This window comes from Xiphophorus couchianus, chromosome 23 (genome assembly GCF_001444195.1).
Source record: "Xiphophorus couchianus chromosome 23, X_couchianus-1.0, whole genome shotgun sequence".
Lineage (NCBI taxonomy): Eukaryota > Metazoa > Chordata > Actinopteri > Cyprinodontiformes > Poeciliidae > Xiphophorus > Xiphophorus couchianus.
In genome coordinates this window covers 16,842,447-16,865,184 of record NC_040250.1, presented here as the reverse complement: position 1 = coordinate 16,865,184, position 22,738 = coordinate 16,842,447, and the positions used below count along the sequence as shown (strand labels likewise).

Below are 22,738 nucleotides of genomic sequence, written 5' to 3'. Positions count from 1 at the left end.
ACATATACACACACAGATAACAGAGCAGGGTAAAGCAGACTGCATGGTGGTCACAGCGTGTACGGGCATAAAGTAGAAAGGGTTTAATTTTGAGTCACATTGCTGCCAGCCAACCTGAACACTGAATAACATTATTTCTCCAGGAATGTGTTTCCCTTTCATTTGTTTCTGATAAGTTTAAGAGCTCAAAAAGAAATTTTGTTTGAGCAAAGGTACATTTTTAAGTCCTGTGAGACTACGTTATCACCCTCAGGTCACAAATTAATGCAAAGAAACTTCTGGCAGCCACTTTTAATGCAGCAGGTAAACAGTAGGGATATACTGGCTGTAGAAGACATGATGGAAAACTGTGTTGAATAAAAAAAAATTTAAATAAGTATGTCTTTGTCCAATACACACACCCCTCCCCCCCACACACGAGTTTAACATTTTTCTGCTTCTAGCAAAAATAATTCATGATTGCTCACACTGGGAAGCTTACAAAAATATATTTGAAAGCTGTTCTTTTATCCAGTTATATAGTTATTGGTATGAATATTTCTCAACTTTCCCTGCATTTTTAGAATCTTTTTTTAATCAATTTTCTTTGCTGCCATTTGTCTTCTAATTAACTTTTAAACTGACCTTATTTCAATCTGGAGAGACTCAGACGGAGATAAGAAGAGAATTAGAAGAGTTTATTGACAAACAGAATTTAAAGTCTTTGGCGCTCGGGCCCCGGCTGGGGATAACGGTTATCGCAGCGTTAGCGATAGGCTTCAGATGAGCATCCCCGATGCTGTTAGGAACGTCATCCCCGAGGGCCCGGCACTGGTGGTGGAGGTTGCAGAAGGGTGCGGGCCTCAGGACCGGGCGAATGGAGGAGAAGGGGTGGTGGTGGGTTGAGCTCGGCTGGAGAGCGAAGGACGCCATGAATGAAGGTCCTGATCAGCTGGGACTTGGTCGATGATTGGACGTGACGTGGCTTGGTCCGGCGTTGATAGGTCGATGATTGTGGGCAGGTCGTTTCAATTAATGGGTCGCGGTGGGGTTAAAAGAGTCTTCCAGTTTGAATTTGCGCCTAGGCTTCATATTAAAGTAGCTGCAATGTTGTTTGCATATATTTAAAGATAAGGAATAACGATCATGTTATTTTTAGCAACATGTTAACAGCCAGAAGTAAAAGGGTAGCTGCTGTACAACAAGTGAAGTTTTTTCTTTTTAATTACCCTGAAAGAATTTTCGCCCTCTTCTCACACTCTTGTACAATGTCTGTCAAAATGCCCAAGGCCTTTTTCTAACCACGCGTTGTCGCCTGGCAAACAGTTTGTGTCGGTTCAACCTTTAGTTGGTTTCCAGATAATAGACGTGCTTCTCTTCTAACCTTGCAATTATATTAAAACAAATCCTGAAAAACACAGGGCTGTATAGTGTGACAAATGTGTTGTATCTGAAAAAACTTTATAGGCAACAAATTATTGTGCTGATGTCCCAGGTGTCATTTTAGGTGAGTTTTAATGTAGTGCATTATATCCAATATATTTAAAGGCATCAGTGCTTAAGTTAATGTTTATTTCAAAGGCTTCAGTTTAGCAAAATGTCTTGGGTGTATCCAAGACATTTTTAAAGAGGGCCAAATACGGTCTATTTAGCCCTCTTGTTTGTGTAATAAACAAGTTGATTTTGAGGTCAACTTGTCTATTCCACTTATAAAGTGGAATGAACTTTATAAAAGTGCATGGCTCATAATATAAATGTCAGAGATTGATATGTACCTGAATACATGAAACACATGAATAATTCTGATTAATTGAAGCTATTTAGTTCATAAGAAAGTTACTCATCAGGAAGTAATCTGATATGTCTGTCAAAACCTTACAGTACAAAGTGTTTTTCCTTATGCATTTGTCTTTATTTACATGAAGAAAGGCACTTAACACAGTTTGCATTACAATTTATAATAGTAAAAATGGCTGTTGTGTTATGTGTGGCAACCTGATGTAAGATGGTATGCCCATGTCGCCTGACCTTATATTAAGGTGACGCAAACATTGGGAATTTCATATAAAGCTGATAAACTTTGTTACCAGGGATGGTTTTAATATACCTTCTAAATAACGACTGCCGTGAGTGGGTTCAGAGTTATTACCATTTATTTAGTAATTCAGCCTCTGTGAGTACTTACAAATATGCAAAATTGTCTCCCAGTTGGTTGCTTGATGGAATACTAATAGGCTAATTAAACTTTATTAAAGAGGAGGAGAATCATTTCATCCTAGCACACTAAGACACAGATAATAACCTCACTTCTGCACATTGGCACTTACGCAGATGTGGTCTACAACATAGCTTTTTAAAAATATGCCCTATGATCCTGTTGGGTTTTGCTAAGAGCATTGTTTCTTTCTTCAAAACCGCTTTTAATACCTGCTCGAACACAATACATGTGCATTATTCAGCTTTTATTTTTAGGAGGCTTACGTGACAGACTATTGTCTGTTTTATACATATCAATTTAAACAACTGTTAAACAGTAACAGATAGAAAATGAATCATTAGTCAAAGTATGGTAAATTAGGAAATTACTATTAGGAAATTATCTGGCAACAGAAACAAAATGTACAAACTACCTGTCCAAAAAAAGTCATTCACTAAATTTAACAAAGCTAATAGGTAAGACCATTCCATTGGATAATCATTGTATGGATGATTATGTTTTATTTCACAACATTGATGTGTTCAACAATTTAATGTTGGTGGACACATCCTACAGACATGGAAGAAATGACATTGTAAGGATGTCTATGGGTCTAAGGAGGCCGCTATATCTGACAAATCATCAAAAACTGAATGGACAGAGGGGAATAATCATCTTAGAGTAGGTGATATGGATGGAAAACATATTTAATCAACAGCAGAACTCATAGCTGGGTTCAGTCATGAAAGTAAGAGCATTTCCATACACGCAATGAGAAGAGAGGTCAAAGGATTGTACCGAACAATTGTACAACTGTTACAAAACCACTGATGAGTGACTATAAGAGTAAAAACTGCTACAATTTGCAGAAGAGCACAATAATTGGACTTTGGACCAAAACAAGCAGCTGATGAGTCCAAAGCAAAGGGCAGGTGACAGAACCGTCATGCATGTTATCTACTTTATAAGTCTTCGAGGCCATGCTGGAATCAGAGATCGAAGTAGTAGGTTCTGGCTTGGGTTTTGTAGACCAAACTGCAAGCAACAGTAGTTGCATCACATGTGAAAACTTGGGGTATTTTTCACAGAAGTCAGGCAGCAGCATTTTGAATAACTTACAATTGCTGTAGTGACATTTTGCTAAGACCTGTTTAAAGTGTGTTGCAATAATCCAATCGTGATGGAACAAAAACATGAATAATTATTTCCAGTTCAATATGTCTGACAATGAACCCTAGCTTGGCCCTATTTTTCCTATGATAAAACAAAAACAAACCAGAGACATGATGTACATCCAAAGTAGCATCCGTACAATGCAAAACTGCATTGTACGGATGTTAAGTTCACATATACAAGTATTATGTCTTTTATATACAAGCTTTGGACATGACAAAAGGTAAGAATGCCCACAGAAGTTGAAAGGGATGTAGCCCAAACTCACCGTTCTGTCCAGTCTTCTTGGCAGAGTGGGCTTGAATTCCTTCTTCTCGGATTCTGCCAGGTTCAGTCACTCGCTCTTTATAAAACAGTAAATACAAGCAATTAGTTAAAGTTGTCCATGCATATCTCAATGCAATGTTGCAAACAATGTTTAAAATAGAAATGAAAACTAAAACCACTGAGATGTTTGCATCAGATCCATGAACTAAAAACAAACAACATTTGGTGCAGTCTCTCTTTAAAGTATAATACCCCTCTGCTGTCCTAGTATGTCTCTCATAAGCAAACAGTTGTCAGATTCAGTACTTTTCACTGAAAGCTTTTAACTTATAAAAACATAAACCGCTAATTAAAACGTAAATTTAACTTTTATTAGCTGACGAGTTGCATGCTGCTAACAAAACACCCTAAAAGAGCCTGCAAAAGAGGCAGAGCTGATGACAGTGATCTCGATAATGACCCACTTTCTCAGATTTTCCAACAGGTTGCATCAGTGACGTTAATATTACCGAGAAGCCCAAAGATAGGTGTCAGGCTAAGTGGCTCAGAATATATCAGTGGCTTAAACAATGGTGAAATGAGCTGTTCCATTTGTAGACTGTAAGTTGCTATGCTTGTTAAGAGCTGAAGACATTGTTGGAAAGAGTTATCCCACATACAAAGCAATTGATATAAAATTCTGAATTTTAAGAAAGTGAAGAAAAGCATCTAAAAAATGCTTTTCTTTTCCTAGTGGGAAAAAAATGTTCCCACTAGGTTTTCTGACATGCAACCAATATACCACATTTTGGTAATTTTAACTAATCCACAAAAGTTAATTAATTAATTAAAAAATAATGGAAATTGGGTGTGATTTAACTTCAGACAAAGAAAAAAAAAACATTTAGCTGTCTTTATTTGCTGCAAGTAAACTTGTGGTGTCAACTGAATGCTACTGCTGGAAAGAGAGACAATTTTATGTTTTACCAGAAGTGTCTTGATTTAAAAGTGAATGGAGAATTGAAGGCCATAGAAAAGGCATGCTTCTGAAAAAAAAAAAAAAAATTTACCAATCACATCACTTCATAGTATAGATTAGGGTCTCAGAAACATTCCTTAGAGATTTTGGTCTACATTGGCATAATAGCATGACAATACACATTGGTCAGCTGCACATCCAGTACAGACGTGTTAACTGAAGAAATATCCTAATCCTACAGTTATCCCAAACAAAATGAAGTATCACACAAAGCAATGTGATCCTGTGTCTAACATGGGGCAAAAAAGCCATAAACTCCGTAGATAACTAGAAAATGATAAATTATGGGAACATTAGCCAGGAAACTAAACCAAAAACTATAAAAACAAAGTAATTGTAAGCAAGATGATGCACTGTGACAGGGACTAATCCACCTTCCTCAGTTACTCACTATTTCAAAATACTGCATAGGCATTAACTAGTAGTATCTAGTAGTTAGTAGGAGTCTTAGAAAAGAAATAGTCAGTAGGCTATGACATTAAGAGCCAGAAATGATTAGCTCCCTGAACTCATTCATCTACTGGTATTTATTAGCAAGAATAGTCCTGACAATGGACTGAATATAAAGAGCAGAAAAAAGTGTGTGTGAAGCAAAAAGTTCATCCAACTTTTGCCAATATGCCCTCCTTTCATTACCATCCACTCTTTTTTTCTCTCCCTCTCACCAGGCAAAACTCTTTTCTCCTCATTACTGGATGACTCTCTTATCTCTGAGTTACCCTCTCTAGAGGGAATCTTTCTCAAGTGCTCTCTGTGGGCCTTGTGTCTATATATCTTTATATCTCCCTCTGCCTTCCTCCCCTGGGACACTCCTCTGATGCCACTGTCGCTTTCTCAAGCCCGCATTTAGTCCACAGGTTCTTGCTAGGATCGCAAACAACCAACGTGTGCTCGCCTACCTGCGAAATTTATTTATCCTAATGTGCCATGATCATCAGAGATTACACTGGCTATGGAGAAAAAGAGAAGATTCAACACATATACTTCCCTCATTTTTGAGATCTGTTGTGTGTAAATCTCACAGAAAACAGCTTGTTCAGCACTGTTCACACACTGCAGTTTATTGATTCGACAGTTTATTCTGTCGTGCACTTGCTTCGGACCCATCTTTGTAAATTGAAGGTGCAGGACACTAACAATTCACTGTGCTCACCGGGGTCCTGGGAGCCAACAGTTACTCTTTCCTGTCCCTTTGTTTAGCTGATATTCCTCAGTGAAGCATTCTCTTATTTCCCCATCACTGCTGCCTGGATATTTAATGCCTTTCTTGATAACCTTGTATCAGTTTATTAAATAAACTAAATCTTTGATGGGGCAGTATTTTTTTCTTTCCTCTCCAGGTATTATTTACAGCCTGTTCTGCAAGGGTGTGCATGCTTGAGTGGTTAATTTACTTTTGAATGTCGGATATCACTGTAGCAAGTACGCGTAGGTTTCAGAAGATAATCTTGTTTATGTGCTCAGACTCAACACTGTAAGTACTCACCCCTCTGAAAAAGCAAGATAAGGTTGAGCTAAGGGTCACAGATATCGAGTCACTCTTTATGATGCGGCCAACGAGCCATTAAAATCAGAGCAGAAAACAATGTTTTAAAGAACGCCTGGAGAGAGATAGAGAGTTGTGAACCCTCATCACATTACTCCGAAATGAGATATTTATTTGCACACTATTTCAAGCAGACCTGAGGTGCTCAACGCCTTTTTGGAGTCCTCTCTGTCTCTTTTCTTATCTTGCTAATTCTCCCAGCTTCTAAAGGGGGAGATCAAACATAGTTTTATGAGGTCGTATTAAGGAGGCGGTGACGAAGTCGGGAAAGATTAAAGATGGACCGATGAGAAATGTGAGCAGACAGAAGGCATATCTACTGAGAGAGGAGGGCTTAGTGAGCTGGAGAAAGAGCTGACGAAATACATAGAGCGACGACAAACGCTCTGCTGGGAAAACACAATGTCGACTCTAATCAGGCTGATTGGCAATTTGGAAGCCACAAATTTTCAAGGCTTTGTTTGCTGCTGGTGTGGCCAAACAAGAGCGAGTTGCAACCAAGTTTGATTTCTGCTGCCAAAATGGTTCCCATACCAACCAGTTATTCATTGTGTAACCTGTTAAGACAAACACTGGGGCAAAACAGGGGTCAACATGACTTTTCAATTTTTGTTTACTCCCCGTCTCCGTCTGTATTGTGCCCATCGGTGTTGTGCCCTCTGCCTGTTTCTTGATGCCAGTTAGACTCTCCTGTGTCTTCTGGACTGACTGTGATAATGTGGTCCTTGTAATCCTCACTTTGACTTTCCTCTCTTGATAATGCATTGAAATCACAAGCTCACAATTCTGCAGGGCATGGCCATTTACAAGAAGCCAGACCCAAATAGCTTGAATACAGTTTTAGTCATTGGTCTCGCTGATGGCATAGCTTTTATCTGCTTCCCCCTCTCCGCCTTGCTCGCCCAAAGGTCCTGCTCAGCACTACTCTCAAAGCATCACTGACAGGAGAGAGCAGAACTAAACTATAAGTACTGAATAAAATGTCTGACTTTGGAAGAAGGCTAAGCTGACCTGCAGGACATAAGGGATTTTAGTTTTAACTTGATGGATGTTGAAATGTAAATAACAGAAGCCACAAAATAGGAAATTGTTTATGTGTTGCAAAGAATTGCCTGTAGCATAATAAGCAGAGATAATTTTTTTATTAAAAATTAAGAAAAGTTGTTTTTAAATACATCTAAAGTACCCAATGTCAAATCCTGGCAATATGTTCTATGCAGTACTGAAAAATATGATTGACCATTACAGACATTTATGCAAATCTTCTAAACTTCCTCATGTAAGCCTCTCTTGGGGGATGCTTATAAAAATACATGCATAGACATGAAGTGCTGAAATTAATTCTGACTGATGTAGACGTGTGACAAAAATTGCACCATTTTGTTCGCCCAGATTGAACTATTTAAAGTGTTGGCTGTGCTTTTTTGTTGAAATGCACCCAGACAGCCATGTTGATATTTCTCTTCAACTATTCCGCTTCCAATATCAGGTTTTTGTATCGGCAGGAGATATCGATACTTTTGGAGGAGCATTTATCTGAAGCAATGAGGAATTGTAGACATCTGTACCATTCTTCTCTGAATAACTCCGATAAAAATAAGACTGGTGAATGGTTAACTCCTGGATAGAAATGTCGCTGTTTATGGAGGAGGCAGTCTATAGAAAAGTGTGGCGCTTGTTACATGACCGTTCTGTAAAAGCAAAAAGAGGATGAAGGGAGGGTAGGGCGTGACGTATACTGAAGCGGGACAGGTGTCCCTCCAGGTGGTCTGCACCGTTGTATGAAAGGTGTGTGTAAATACGAACCGTTCGTAACAATGTTGCTGTGCATTGACTGTTCGGCTTTGGCTGAATTTGTCGAGGCCTTTAAACTGCTGGATGAGAAAAATAGGCTACAAAAATTGCTGTCACTATTCTGTTTCCCCAGTTTTCAAGAATGTAACAATAGCTCTTCATCGCCATAACAGAGGATACAACAAACTGACATTGTCATCTTTATCTGACATGAACTCAAACTAGGGCCTGTACTTCCAGCTCTCCGTGTCCTGCATTGTTTAAGCTTGTGTCACTGTGTGGTATTACACATGAAACGTCACTACCTCAGATCTGAGAACAAAGTAACATCTTTTTCCCTGAAGACAAATATATTAGAGTAACGCGTTGCATACACTTATATACGCTTTGAACTGCATGTGTGACAACTATGGGTCGCAAGCCAGTCATTACATTGAATAAAAATGAGATGCAATTGAATATGTAATTTATTATTATTAAAATTGATGGGTAAAAAAAGATTGATTTTATGGTTAAGAGCCAATATTAAATTAACTAAAGTATACCACACTGCTATCTATAAATTATGCTAATCCTTCATGATAGTTGTCTTCTGATCGGGGCTCATTTCTTATTTCTTACTCAAGACTCAAGACAATGGCTAATTTTCAATTGCAGTTTCCTCCTTTTGGCACTTTATGGCCATTTCTTTTTGTCAAATTGGTCTCAGTTTGTTCATTATTTTTTCTGTCTTATTTATTTTGAGTCACTTATAACAGGGCAGTATTTATTTTCTCATGTTCTTAGATTTCATACAGAAACGCTGGACTTTCTTCTATTCTGTTACATGCTTCGCGACAGGCATCCTAAGAGACATCCGCTCTTATCCAGGTTAATTAAGAATGTATTATTGAGTAACTTATCTTTATGAGTTTGTCTCGCTGAGGGGAATATCATTGTCGCAAATGAGAATAGACCTAGATGATTGTGCAAGCAGAAAGCTGAATGTAGAGAATTTGATAGCTAATAAGCCAACAAATGGAGCATAAATACCATTATTGGGTAAGCTTGGTACAAGAGCCATATTAGTGTGCCTGTTCTGAGTGCTGCTGCTGAAAAGAGTGGAGGTTTCAGACCTTTGTTTTCTTTGCAGTTTTTCAGTGACAATCTTTTCAAAGGTGCTTTGGCCAAATTTGACACCCCTGTTTAATGAAAGAATATATTAGTTTATACTCTATTAAAGCTTATTAGTTCGACTATTCACAGAGTTGATCGTCCGACAAACATGGTTGCTCTAGGAACTAGCAGTCCTAGCAGTTGTTGCCATTTTTTAAAAGTAATGCCATATAATAGTTTTTATTAACTACTTTCTAATATCCTGCAGCATGTAGATACTTTTTTTAGATACTAAAAAAAAAAAAAAACAACAACAACAGAGATTTGGTTTGAGCTTTGTTAGTTAGTAAATATTTATTTTACATTTTTCTATCTCAACTATACAAACAGTTAGCCACACTTTGTTAGCATCTCTGTTGATGCTAACTTTGACTTCCTAAAGAGAGATTACAAAAGATACTCCGACATTTTTTTTAAATGGGCAATAAGGCTCTTTACAAACAGTAATATTTACTTTTTGTTTATTATTCAATGTTTACTTTTGATGTTTAATTCATTCTCAATCCAGCATTACTCAAAATGAGGCAAACACAAACACAGTAAGAACTAAAAGCCAATTCTTGCTTTGATACTTTAATAAATCTACCCATATATGCAAAATTGCAGAATATGCATATTTAGTTATACAGTTTATAAAGCCTGGTGTTATAACTTGACCTTCATAACTTTTTCACAATATTATTTCAAATAAACACTGGATAATCACTGGTTAAGATGGACATTGCAAATGCACTATTATGTAAAAAGAGCAAACAATGCCTGCAAGGCTCAATTTCACAGATGGTTTCAGTCCCCTTAAGATGTTAATGAGCTGTGGTTGATGCATCAGAGGAGTAACTGACAAAATCACCAACATAATCATCAGCTAGATCCCAGATAACGGATTCTTCTTTTTACACTAGCAGAGGAAATCAAGGTTTCATTTTGTTTTTTCATTATGTTGGGTTCATTTTAATTTTACTACAGCCTTACAAATAAACCTGTCACTCCAATTACTGTCTGAAAAAAAACCTAATTTATCAGAGCAGGAATTGATTGCTAGGTATCAGGAAGTTTGTGATGCCATCAAATCTGTTTATGCAACTAAGGAGAACAAATGAATTGCTTAATGATTGATCCAGTGGACTGGAGTTTCATCATCAACTTTCCTGCAGTTGCTGATTAGTCTCCAAGGGCAACCATGGATTCATTAATCGAACTGAAATCAGCAGCTGCTGATTAATGTCTGCATCTGTGGGCCGGAACGGACTTCAAATCAAAATGTTATTGTCACACTTATCAATACTGTTTCAACACATCAAATTATAAGAAATGTACAGAATAAATTATATTGAAAAAAACTCCTTAAAATTTAACAGTTGTGAAGCAAGAGAACCATCATTCCTGGAAGCTGTACTCTTGCTTTTTAATGTTGTATCCTGACTAAAATAACCCAAAAGATATTTGGAGCTTAAAGAAAGAAAAAAACGAAAAAAAAAAAAAAAAAAGATGGCCAATTTCGGTAAAAGTATTCTGACATTATCTACATCACGAATCATTTTACATCCAAAATCCAAATGCAAGTAGGTTTTAAAAAGCTGGAGTGTGACGCCTACAGTACCACTTGACTGATAATGGAAACTACTGTAAAAGCATGTCAGGACACCAGAAAATTCTCCCATAGGGATTGTCTGACTGATGTCTGTAACTTTTTCAATGTCTAATTGTTTTGCCATCCAGTACTCCCAGCTGTGCTGTTTGTGTGGGAAGCAGCAACTCGTTTCAATTCTGCAGCAGTCACATCGTAGCAGTGCAGCACAAACAGCACAGCAAATGCAGGACTTATAAAATGATTTTAGGCCTTATGTTATCATCTATATAATTGGCACAGAGTTATGCATGGACAGACTCATTAGATGGATGCACAGATGTCTCTGTCTCATCTCACTACATCCTGACAAATTGTCACAGTTACTCATGTGCATGTGAAGTATTTTATGTGTTGGGCTGCTTAGGGGCTGAGAAGTTGTCAGTTACAGAACTTTCAAAAATAATTTCAAACAATCTCTGGAAATCTTTAGAGCATTTAAAATGATAGATTGAACTATCTAAAAAGAAATTTCTCTAAGTAAATCTTTACAGTCTCCCCCAACTGTTAAGTGAAGACTAATGTTTATTGCTCATGGGTTTTTGTTGAACAAAACTGTCTTGTGATCTGGCCGATATAATATGACCGAATTATCTGAAATAATTATTAGGATCTCAGAGTGCTGCAGTATTATTTTTTTTAATCTTCAGTAGGTTAAGAAGCAGGGCAGAAAGTACAAGCACTAAAATGTATTAGAAGTTTCTGCTGCTCAGTTGGACAAGAGAAGAAAAATGTTGCTTGAACAAATTTGAATCTGAAATGATGGAAAGCAAATATAGTCACCACTTTGGGTTGTCAATGGTTTGGAGTTATGCAGCTGAGAGACTTTGTTCTTTTATTTTATTGGCACTAAAATAATATTTAAAACAGTTTATTATATTGGATTTTGAAATTTTTGAAAACATTTCAAACAGTGCTTGTAGTAAAAGCACATCTCATAATTTAATGAAATTATTGTCAGCCTGGTGGATGGGTGCTGTCTTTAGCCTTTCCCCATTTTTTGCACCCGCTTTGTCAAAGCCATCTTCTGCACATCCTTTCATACTGACCACACATCAGCTGGTACATTTTGTACCAGCCTTGACAACCAACAATTCAACAAAGTAATTTTCTACTTTCTATTTATAAATACTGTAGGAAGAAGTGCCTACGTGCCTCCAATAAATAATGTTTACAAGTAAAAATCTTATTTCTAAAAATAATACAATTAAATTAAATAAAAAAGGAGATTTGGGCTGATTATTTTCATAAGTACTATTAACTAAAATTTGACATAAGTAGAGTAAATGATGTGGAACTGAAGCATCATTTGTTTATGAATAGAACATAGAAAGGTGATGCGACAAAATGGCGTGAAGAGGTGAATTACCCAAACCCTTTACAGAGATAGCAGTTGAATGTTTCATACATTAATAAATCAATAAATAAAAACAAATAAATTATGCCAAATAATGTATCCTAAAGAAAACGTAGGAAAAATTTAAATAAACATCTCCAACATTGAATATACAATGTTAATGTAATGAATATCTATTAAAAAACTGCATATGACCTCATTAGTGTAACAGATTCTATATAAAAACTAAAATACACAAAACTAAAGACATCCAAATGATTTCATGTCATTTGTTTCACCCAAAGCAGTGAATGTCACATTTGCTCTCGCTGTTGGCAGGAAAACTATCAACAATTTCCCAATTTTTCTTTTTCTTTAAAAAGATGAAGAAATTATATTTGGTTTTTCGGTGGCATTTTATCCAAATGTCTATTTTTCTTAGCTAAGAACTTGTGGGAATTTCTCCTTGTTATCATTTGATATCTTATTTTCCACCTGTTCTCTTCATTATTAAATAAACTTTATTCACATTTCCCTGCACATATTTACAATCAACCCTCTCCTGATGTGCTTTGCATTTTCATTTTCATTTTTTTTGCTGTATTTTGATATTACCAAGGGGCCGCTAAATTTTAACCATGACACTTTGCCCATTTTCACCTGTGGTTACTAATCTGGATTGAAGTTGTACATTTTCCAAGTATAAAAAATAGGACAGTTCTGGCACTGGGGTTTGAATTAAATGAAAATGTACCATTGTTTTAATCAAAGTGATCATACTGGAAGTCGTTCAATTCTTTTGTCAGACTGATGTCAGTACAAAAATAGTGAATTTAGTGTCTTACCTGTGCCAGATTTCTGTCTCTGCAGATAAAACCTAAATAAAACAGGCTGTGTTTTGTCTTTGCCTTGATGAAAAGCAAAATACTGCCTCCACAGTCACAAATATCTGAATAAGTAAATCTTTAAGCATCTAAATCTGACTTCCCACCTCAATGACTTTGGCACAAAGGCTTTATTCTTTTTCTCATGTGTGCTTAGACCCCAGTTAGGTGGGTGCGTGTTACCTTTTCCTTTCAGTCATCTCTAAGAGCAACGTCGGATTTTGACGCACCGAGGAAAGGCTGTTCTCATTAGTCTCAGTATCCATGAGGAGCTGGCCCAGATAAACCTGCTCAGCAAGTCTTTCCCTGAAGAGTTGCAGTTAGTGTGCTAGATATGCAAAAGCAAGCCAGCAAAGAACAGAACGAGCTCAGTGGTGGGAGGTTTTAAAGTCTGGAATGCTGTTCAGAGAGCTGCAGTTCAATTAAAGCCCCCACAAACCACCAAACTGTGAGTGTGAAGATGAGATTGAGAGTTCGGGTGTGAGGGAGTTGATGTTTGTAATCACTGAGTTTAGTTGAGAGTTACTGTGGATCCAAGAACATTACACACTTGAGAGCTTGGTATTTATTCTATACTCCAGTGGTTCCCCAAGTATGGGGCGCGTCCCCTGGGAGGCAGGGGGGGCAGTGCCATTGTAGAGGGGGCTCGGGAAGCAGTATGGATGAATGAAAAAAAAAAAGTTACACAAATGTGTTTCACTATAAAGATGGTTTCTAGTGTGTTTTGTTGCAACCTGAAGTGTGAAATAAACTTCAGTGGAGTATGAAAACAAAATATGTTCATATGTTTATGTCTGGTTGAACGATGTGTGTGCCCAGTTGATTTTTCTTTTCTTTTTTGGGGGGAATTTTATTGTCATCCATAGGGGGGACCAGAAAAATATTTGGGAACCACTGGGAGGGTCCAGAAGAAAATCTTTGGGAACCACTGCTATACTAGAACACGATAAGCACAACACAGATAAAAAGTTTGCTTCCATCATGTAACGGTTGCGAAACCAAGAATCGGCTTATCCTCAATGGTCAACCAATATTTTTATCTATATAAACTGTTAAAATTTGATTACTTGAAGTCATCATGAAGCTTTATGTAATTAATTCCGGCTTTTAATTAATTATTTGTACGATGATGGTGGTAGGAGTTCACCCCATTGATGGTTTGATCCCTGCTCCACCAGTCTGTTGTCATGTCTTTGGGCAAGATACTTCACCCGCTTTGCCTGTTGGTGGTGGTCAGAGCTTCGGTCAGACTGCCCCAGGGCAGCTGAGCTACTGTCTAATAGCTTACCACCATCAGCATATGAATGTGTGAATAAATGAGTGAATGACTATAAATGTGTTCTTAAGTTTTAAGACCTTACTTGGTCTCCTCCATACATACTTCTTGCCACTGAGGAGAAATGGGTCAATATTTGTTCCGACTGTAATATCTAGTTGATATTTGACTTGTTCATGTGGGCATCTGCAAATTTCAGTCAAGCCTAAAGATGCAAATTTTGTAATTTTAGCTTTTCTTTTGCAAAAAAAACCAAAAAAAATTCTTTCCTCTTTTTTTTCCCACTTTTTTCTTGTCCAACTTCATTGTCCATCCCATTTTAAAACTGTAGAAAGTTAAAGCAAACTTGAGCCTCAGTAGATCCAAAGGTGTTTCTTAATATAACAAATGTTCTTTCATCTCAGCGTGACAGGCTAGATCAAGTGACAGTTTAGCCTGGACCAGCCAGGCTGGTCAGGAACCCAAGATGTTCTTACTGGGGGAAACAGTGATAATGTAGTATCATTTTCTGATTTATTGTATTACTTTAAGTTTTCTAATTGTCTGACCTATTTCTTGTTTTTATTTGTTACACACTTTTACCAGACAGAGTAAATTGCACATAAAGATTAACTTACCTTGGTCCAGAGACTTGGCAGGAGCCCAGCTTTTAAAGTAATCATCCTAAATGAAAACACAAGAAACTAGGCTATAAAATATCTTCAAGAATAAAGAATGTTACAGCACAAAACCCAATAGAAACAAGCATAAAACATAAGTGATTTAGATTTTCTTTGAGAACAGAGATAACTTCAGTTTCATTTGTACCATTGCATTAGTGCACATATAAAGACTACAAATCAAAATCGACTAAGTGAAAAAGAATCAGTAACTAACTTTTTTTAATTAAGTGCAAGTGAAAACAGATTTTAAGTGTCATATGTGATACTGTTTGAGAAATTAGTTTAAGACAACCTGCTGGTGAAACAGGTGTATACTTTAACATCTTGCAGTCTAAAAAGATTACAAAGCTTTTTAAATAGCTTTGAAATGTTATTAAAAATACCCCTTTTAAAGTGTAAAGTATTTAGACTTGGCTTTAAAAGACTCTTTTTTCATGGTCTTCAGTGACCTAGGGTTAATAAGGTCAACCTTTCTAATAAAAAAGTTCACAAAGTGTTTTTTTTTTTTAAAAAAGGAGGGTGAGTGCACAGACACACTCCTAGACTTGAAGTGGTGTCTGAAGTTCAAGTATTTCCCAGAGCGAACCATATGTTTATCAGCGGGAAGTCAGCCAGTGTCAGTGACACGACGTGATGGAGGCAGAGGAGCCTGCTGGGCCTCAAAGTGGGATCTCTATCTCCTTCATTATTGAATAAGAGTGGAGGGTGAGTAGGGGGTTGGTGTGATGAAATGGATGGCTGAAACCAAAAGTCCAAAGACTGAAATAATAAATCCTGATAAAAGCTGAAATAGAGCAAATGCTTATTTTATAAACGACAACTCTAAACACTCAACAAAAGGTTTCAGACAGAAAATTTAAAATGCAATGAGATCCATAGCTGGGTCTGAACCAATATTTCTTACTGTAAAAGTATGCAGAACAAGTCAAGATCCTAGTAAGAATATTTAGACGCTTCTATATGCAATTTATTAATGCAAAATATTTTAATTGCAACCAACATCACTGAAAACTGCTTCTACATAATCATCGAAAAGAAAGAGTTCACCTAGGATATTATGGCTACACAGTCTGGGTCAGTTATGGCATGCACGCTAAGAGGATTGGCCAAATTTGCTAAACTCCTCAGCTAATTCCCAACAGCCTAAACAGTTTGGCTGAACTTCAGTTGCCCTTTACCACCTACAGAGAGCTGTAGGTGAAGTAGCCTTGTAAACGTTTTCCAAGGCTTTGGACTTTGTCACATGTTATCATCTTACAATTTAAAAACTCTGTGTTGGTGGAATTAAATGCTTAGCTTAATATTCTGCTGGCAATTCTGCTGGATTGGATTTCATTAGGGGGTCTGAATGCAAATGCATATAACATTTTCTGATTTTTATTTGTAAAAAAAAAAAAAAAAGAAGAAGAAAAAAAAGTACCTTTCTCTTTTCTTTTCATTGTGTGTAACCTTTTGCTCTTCTTCACATTAAATCTCAAAACAAAATGTTGAGTTGAGAAACTGCTTGCTAATACTTTAAAATGCAGAAAGAATTAAATCTATAAAACCAGTGAAGCAAGAGTTTAATATGCTTAGCAGTGCCAAGCTACTTCATAGCAGGCATTAAATTTGATTTCAAGATATCAACTGTGTCTTGTATTTTAATCACTAACTTTTCTCCAGCTCTTTGACTTTATGCAAGTGTCAGACAAACCCTGCAATGTCTCAAATTACTAAGTAAAACAAAAACAGCATTAAATTAAACAAACAAAGACAGTACTCACCTCTGCTTCCTTTAAATAATTGAAGAAGGCAGAATAGAATAGAAGGGAAAGAGAAAAGAAAGAAAGGTTAGTAATTATGGCTCAGTACGGTATGCATCGGATCTATTACAAGCCTGTGTTACTCATTCTGAATACCGAGCTTACCCCCAAAGATCCATTTAATGCGAATTTGATTCAGAAGGTGGTAAAATACCAGAAGACTCACACATTCACCCTCCTTACACTGCCAGCCTTATGAGGCAGCCTTATTTGATGTGGCATGTAATTTAAGACACAATCGGGGCAAATTGTGCGGGTAGAGCAGCGGAACAGCATAACATGAATAAGGAGGAAAAAGAGGAAGGAGACGAATCAAACTGGTTTAAGAATTAAGGCAGGAGTTTAAATGATATGCAATTGCGTTTTCTTTTTGATGCAAGATAAAAAGATAAACATTTACTCATCTTTATATCTACGCATGCAACTATCCATCCCACATAAATGTATATAGAAATTTTTTTTTTTTTTGCTTAAATGATAGCAAAATAAGGGAACATAACAAAAAAATCTTGACCTACCAAAGTCACAACTTAATGCCTTTAGTGTCTTCTAGCAATGGAACTGAGCTGCATGCTGATATAATGAACATGCACTTTGAATTGGACTGAATGTCAGCATCTAGACATGTGCAATTTTTTCTTCCACTGCTGGGAAAGCAAAACACTCTAGAAGAACTTAAACTATGCTGTTGCATCAAGGAAAACTTCTGAATAATGTCATAATGCACTGATCCGATGAGGTCAGACATGACTGTTGACAGTAGGGTTACGCTACCGTGAGCACACAGGTATAAGGTTTAAATTCCAGATACAGCTCAACATACCTTACCCGTCTTCAAAAGTCAGGCGTGCCTGACATTAAACTTTGATTTTATGCCCTGCACCAGAGCTGGCCCAAGGCAACGAGAAATTCAAGTGCATCTCAGTAAATTGTTCCATTGACACTGGTTTGTCAGATTAAAAGTATCTTTCAAACATAACCTTCAAGTATTAAACATGCTTTTCATTAAATCCACAATGCTGTACAATTTTCTTTTCTTTTAGTAGTCTCATGTAATACTCTAATCTTAAATGTCATGTTTTCATTATTAGAAAACTATCAGTTAAGTAAAGGCTTGAAAACGTCATTTGTGGAATTAATGTCTATAATGTATTTCACTTAATGAATTGAGTTACTGAAATAAATAATATTCTAACTTATTGAGATGCCATTAGGTCAGCAGCGTATTGTTACATTTGATTCAAAGGCAAATTGAATGAAGTTAATTAATTTTCAATTTATTTTGGTGATTTAAAAAAAATATATATATTTTTATATAATTACTGTTGTGTAATTTGTTATTTCACCTAAATCTATACAGTCTTTAGTTTTAATGTCGAGTTACTAGTCTGAGGTCACATTTTATGCACCATCTAACTATAAACTAATCAATAAATAAACAACTGCCCCCTCTTTCCCAACTCTACACTGAAATAAGTGGAAATAACCTTATTTCTGCTAGATTATTGTCTTATCTAGTGAGCAAGTGTGTTTGTTGTCCTTCTGATGCCATTAAATCTCACTTTATATGAATGTTGTGATGTAGCTTACCATATAAAACCTAAATCTGACCAGCAAAAAGCCTTTAATTTGTTTGTATTGAATTAAATGACACTGTTAGATTCAATACTTAAATTTTTGCCCATAAGACCTGCCAGTATCATTAAATATGGCGCTGTGTTTGCCCAATAGAGCAATGTCAGATTTCTGTGTGCTTGTGTGGAGCTGTAAAGGTTACATATGGTTCCTCATACATTAATGATGTGCTTAAATGTGTGCCAAGGGTAAATTTGAGTTGGCATGGCTGTGGAATAGCAAACCAAAGTGTAGACATCCAGTCAGGAAATGGAGTGGCTCAGCTTGCCATTTAAAATGGCACTGAACTGAAGGTGAAAAAAATGTAGTCAGGGCAAAGAAGAGTGCAAAGCATGTTTCACAAAATCCTATAACCTCCTAAAACTTCCTAAAAGTGTGCAAGAAAACACACATTTTTCCTTATTGTATTATTGTGAAAAATTTACAAATCTTTTGTGTTTCTTCAGCTTTGACATTTGTTAGTAAAACTGAGAACTTCCATATGAATAGGCATATTTGACCTTCCAGTTACTGATTTTCTGACTTGTTAGGAGCATGATCTTCCCTTTGTTTTCCACATTTGACTGTAAAAATATAAGTTTGAAATTATGTCATATGTGGTTTTGATTGTTGGCAATAAGAAATAGTTTAGGATTAGTCCATTTTGAATAATTTGTCCTTCATATGGTTGCAGTTGTTTTTAAAAAAATATGTTTAAAATATTGTAAAATTATTGGTTATTAGATTGTTTTTATATTTGACTAATAGAAATGAACTTAAAACAAAAGTGTCCAACTCTAGACTGCAAAAACCAGGATCTGTGCTCTTACAAAATGTGTTGTAAAAGGACAAAATGTGTGAAAGAGTGGGTTTGTTTGGTAAAAGCATGTTTCCCTGAAGGGCCCCTAAGGCTAGTGTGCAGTACTTCAAATTCCTCTGGGTCTTGTGGACTAAGGGAAAAGTTTAACTGTCTATTTACCTCAGTTTCTATTCTGTTACTGTACAGCAGTGTTATACATACTGCTACTCATTCTCAGGGTAATTTTTATGCAAATAAAATTTAATAGAGTAAGCTAGATACTAATATAAATGTACATATTTCCTTTCCTATTAAAATTGTCTTTGTTTTTGCTCATCTGTACATTTCTCTTATTCACAGCCTGGTGATTTTCAGAACACAGGTAGAAAACTCTGCCTCAATGACACATCTGACTCATATTCAATAGAACGAACACTTATGGTGTCTTGTTCATTCTTTAACCATCTAGACAGTCTGTAATTTGTGGTACCAGTTGCTATATTAATTCTGACCTGAAGCTATTACGATGTTACATTCACCTGCAGCGTCTAACCAAAGACCTTGTACTGTATACAAGCTACTGTTATTTGGGCATCACAGGGTTGCTGGTGATCAAATTACTATTCAGCTGAAGTAACAGGAATGACCTTTCCTCACAAAAGTCTCCCATTAATATTTGAATGTGCACATCTCTGAAGCATTAATACCCTGCTTAGCTCACTGCAACACTGTCCCAATGTCATTCAAACCTTTAAAAGAGATTACAAGGAGATAAAACTGTGCCTTTATTATTATATAATCTTTGATAAAAGTGGAGCTGCTACCTTCAGCAGCAAGTGTCAAACTGATCAAAGCGTATTGGTTCAAAGCTAGGAAAGCTCTGCTGGAGCAAAATACGTGAATGACTTGACAGATTATTTTAAGCATTTAATTAAAAATCATTTAAAATAAATTGAATCTGTCAGTGTAAATGGGATTCCTTATTTATAAAACTGCACACAAGTTTATTCCACAATGCCTTGCTTTAATTGGTGTCCAATGCAAGTATGCTTTTCAACAGTTCTGAGTTGGTAAGGAAGCATTTTTATCAGGTTTTGCTTTTTAGCAACTATATGATTTAGATTAAACTAGGTTGCAATGTTCAATCAATGAAAGGAAAAGAAGGAAAAAGCAGATAATAAGGAAATTGAAGTACTACATGATAAACCCAATTTCTGTTGTTAGACTTGCTGTTTAAGTTTTACTATATTGTGGCATTTTTGCATGGTTTGCGATATTAACAGATTTCTCCTGTGTTGTGGTTGTGAACAAGAATCTCTGAAGCAACAGTTTGAATCCAAGAAACCCTGGAGGCTTTAGTTCACTTCTATGTTTACGGTATACATGAATAAATTTCCAGCTAAAGCATGGATTTCACTAAACTCCTGGCGATGTTCTATGACAGGAGTCTTTAAAACCAGGCCTCGGATTCAGGTGTCCTGCAACCTTCTGGTGTGTCTCTGCTTCATCACTTGAATCAAATACTAAACTGACTACCAGGATTCTGGAGGACTCAACTGCATACTGAGGATGATATAATTCAGTTCATGTTCTGAGATCTGGCCATTGTCATGCTCGCTCATTCATTAAACATCATCTGGAAGAAGATACGAGCCTCTCATATCAGCCCAAGTGTGTTCAGACAAAGTAATAAAGAAGCAAAGAAGAACAGATTTCTCAAATAAGTGAACAACAACAATAAGTCAGTAAGGAAGTGAGTCCACACCAGAAAAACATTCATAATCCAATTCATTACTTCTGGCTCAAACAATTTATTGCACTACATTAAAAGCATACCAGACTCGATTAAATCAGGCATGAATATTTCTGTGGAGCATGGGAGAGGTAAGTGGTACATATTAAATAGAAGTGTGTAAACAGGAAAAGAATATATTGAATGTGCTCTGAATTACATAAACCTATTAATTTTCCCTCAAAATATATGTTTTGTGCACAGGAATCATTAACACAGCATAAAGTAGTAACTGTATGTTATCTCCATTCTAATCTCTATTAAACTGATCTTTCTTTGCCAATATTATTGCACTCTTTGATTTTGTTTACAACAAATCATCTGCTACAATGCCCTTTGGTTTTACTATGAAATGATTTCATGACTTCTTGTCACTGCATTACAAACTTTGAGGCTTACAGATTTTAAAGGACGTAACTGCAGAAAAGGAGGGTGGGTCAGTGTAAACTGACTGTTAAAGCTGCACTGATATACCATTGATTTTCAAAACATAGTGCAGAGTAAAACATATTTCATTTCTATAAAAACCATGTGCATGTGGTCATCAAGCATTCTGGGTCAGTCCTTTTTCCTGTTTTAATTTGATAGTTATAAAATGTACTATGATAAAAGACCCTTAAGGAAGTTTGTGACAGGAAAATGGAGAGAAGGAACATCGATCCATAGGGGAACTAAAGCGGAACTGGCTTCAATCCAAACAGCTTCTCTCAGCAAAATATAGCATTCATTGGATGTGTGGGTGCATGTGTGTGTGCGTGCAGGGCTGAATGCGTGTCGGGGTGTGCGTGCTCACAAGTGGGTAATTGTGAGCCTGTGCAAATACTGACATTAACATTACAAAAGGCATATCCAAGCCTGCAGTGCTGACCGTAGATGTCATAATAAGGGGATGAGGATGCAAATCTGGCCTCTCTGAGGAAACTAAACAGCATTAAAATTTTACTGTGTACTTTATACATTTTATTCATGACTCTGGAAGATCGCCGAGTTCCTTTCCTTCCTTATCTCCCCCCCATAGTCTCTTAAACTACCCCTCTCCATCTATGTCTTCCCTTTCTCTCCTCTCGAACAATCTTTATGCCTTTCCTTAGGCTACATCGTCTGATCTGATCAGCAGCTGCTGAAGCTGATATATGAGCTTTGTGAGCAGGACATACAGTGGAGGAGAGAGTGGCTTCCAGAAATACACTGCATCAGATTACTGTACTGTTGGGCATCAGAAGAAGTGAAGCATGCTAAACAGAAATGTGTGAATGCTTCCTTCACCCATTTCGCTGTCATGGTTTGGCTTTGATATTGATGTTTGGTTTGGAGGTTTAAACTTCCCCCTGTTGGTTTTATTGTGTTTTATTTGCAGGCAACTGTTTGGACAGCTCAGTGGCAGCACAAGTGGCTTACACATAATTCTTAAGATAAATTTAAGATTTTAAAATGATCTTTGACTAATTTAATTTTAACTAGTCATGATTATGTTCGAGATATCTTAAATTGTAATTACTTATATGTAACCCGTCAAATTACAAATCCGATGATGTCATTTGAAATGTCTGGAAAGGAATTTTGACTCATCAAAATATAATTGAAGATATCTTGAATTATTATTCTTACTAAAGAATGCAAAGTTCAGATATCTCAAATGACCATTCCGTATAGTCAAAATGTAGTTGGGTCTAGTTTAGTCATTTTTAGATATCTAGATAGTAATTACAGATAGTCAGACGAAACAGATTTTATGTTAAAAAGGTCCGTCATAAACACAGCAGAGTGAAACGCTCTGCGATCTGGAGGTGGGCGGCGTGTGAAGAGTCTCCTTTAAG

General features: G+C 36.5%; 1 protein-coding gene across 1 annotated transcript in view; it reads right to left on the bottom strand.

The window, feature by feature from the left end:
• The window catches only part of spock1 (SPARC (osteonectin), cwcv and kazal like domains proteoglycan 1), a 118,090-nt gene that overhangs the window by 39,014 nt on the left and 56,338 nt on the right, over positions 1 to 22,738 (bottom strand). Inside the window, exons 3-5 of the mRNA XM_028009698.1 lie at positions 16,678 to 16,686; positions 14,870 to 14,915; positions 3,618 to 3,692 (exon numbers count right to left, since the gene is read on the bottom strand). Of these exons, the coding sequence (XP_027865499.1) occupies positions 3,618 to 3,692; positions 14,870 to 14,915; positions 16,678 to 16,686 (130 nt within the window). The remainder of the gene's footprint in view (positions 1 to 3,617; positions 3,693 to 14,869; positions 14,916 to 16,677; positions 16,687 to 22,738) is intronic.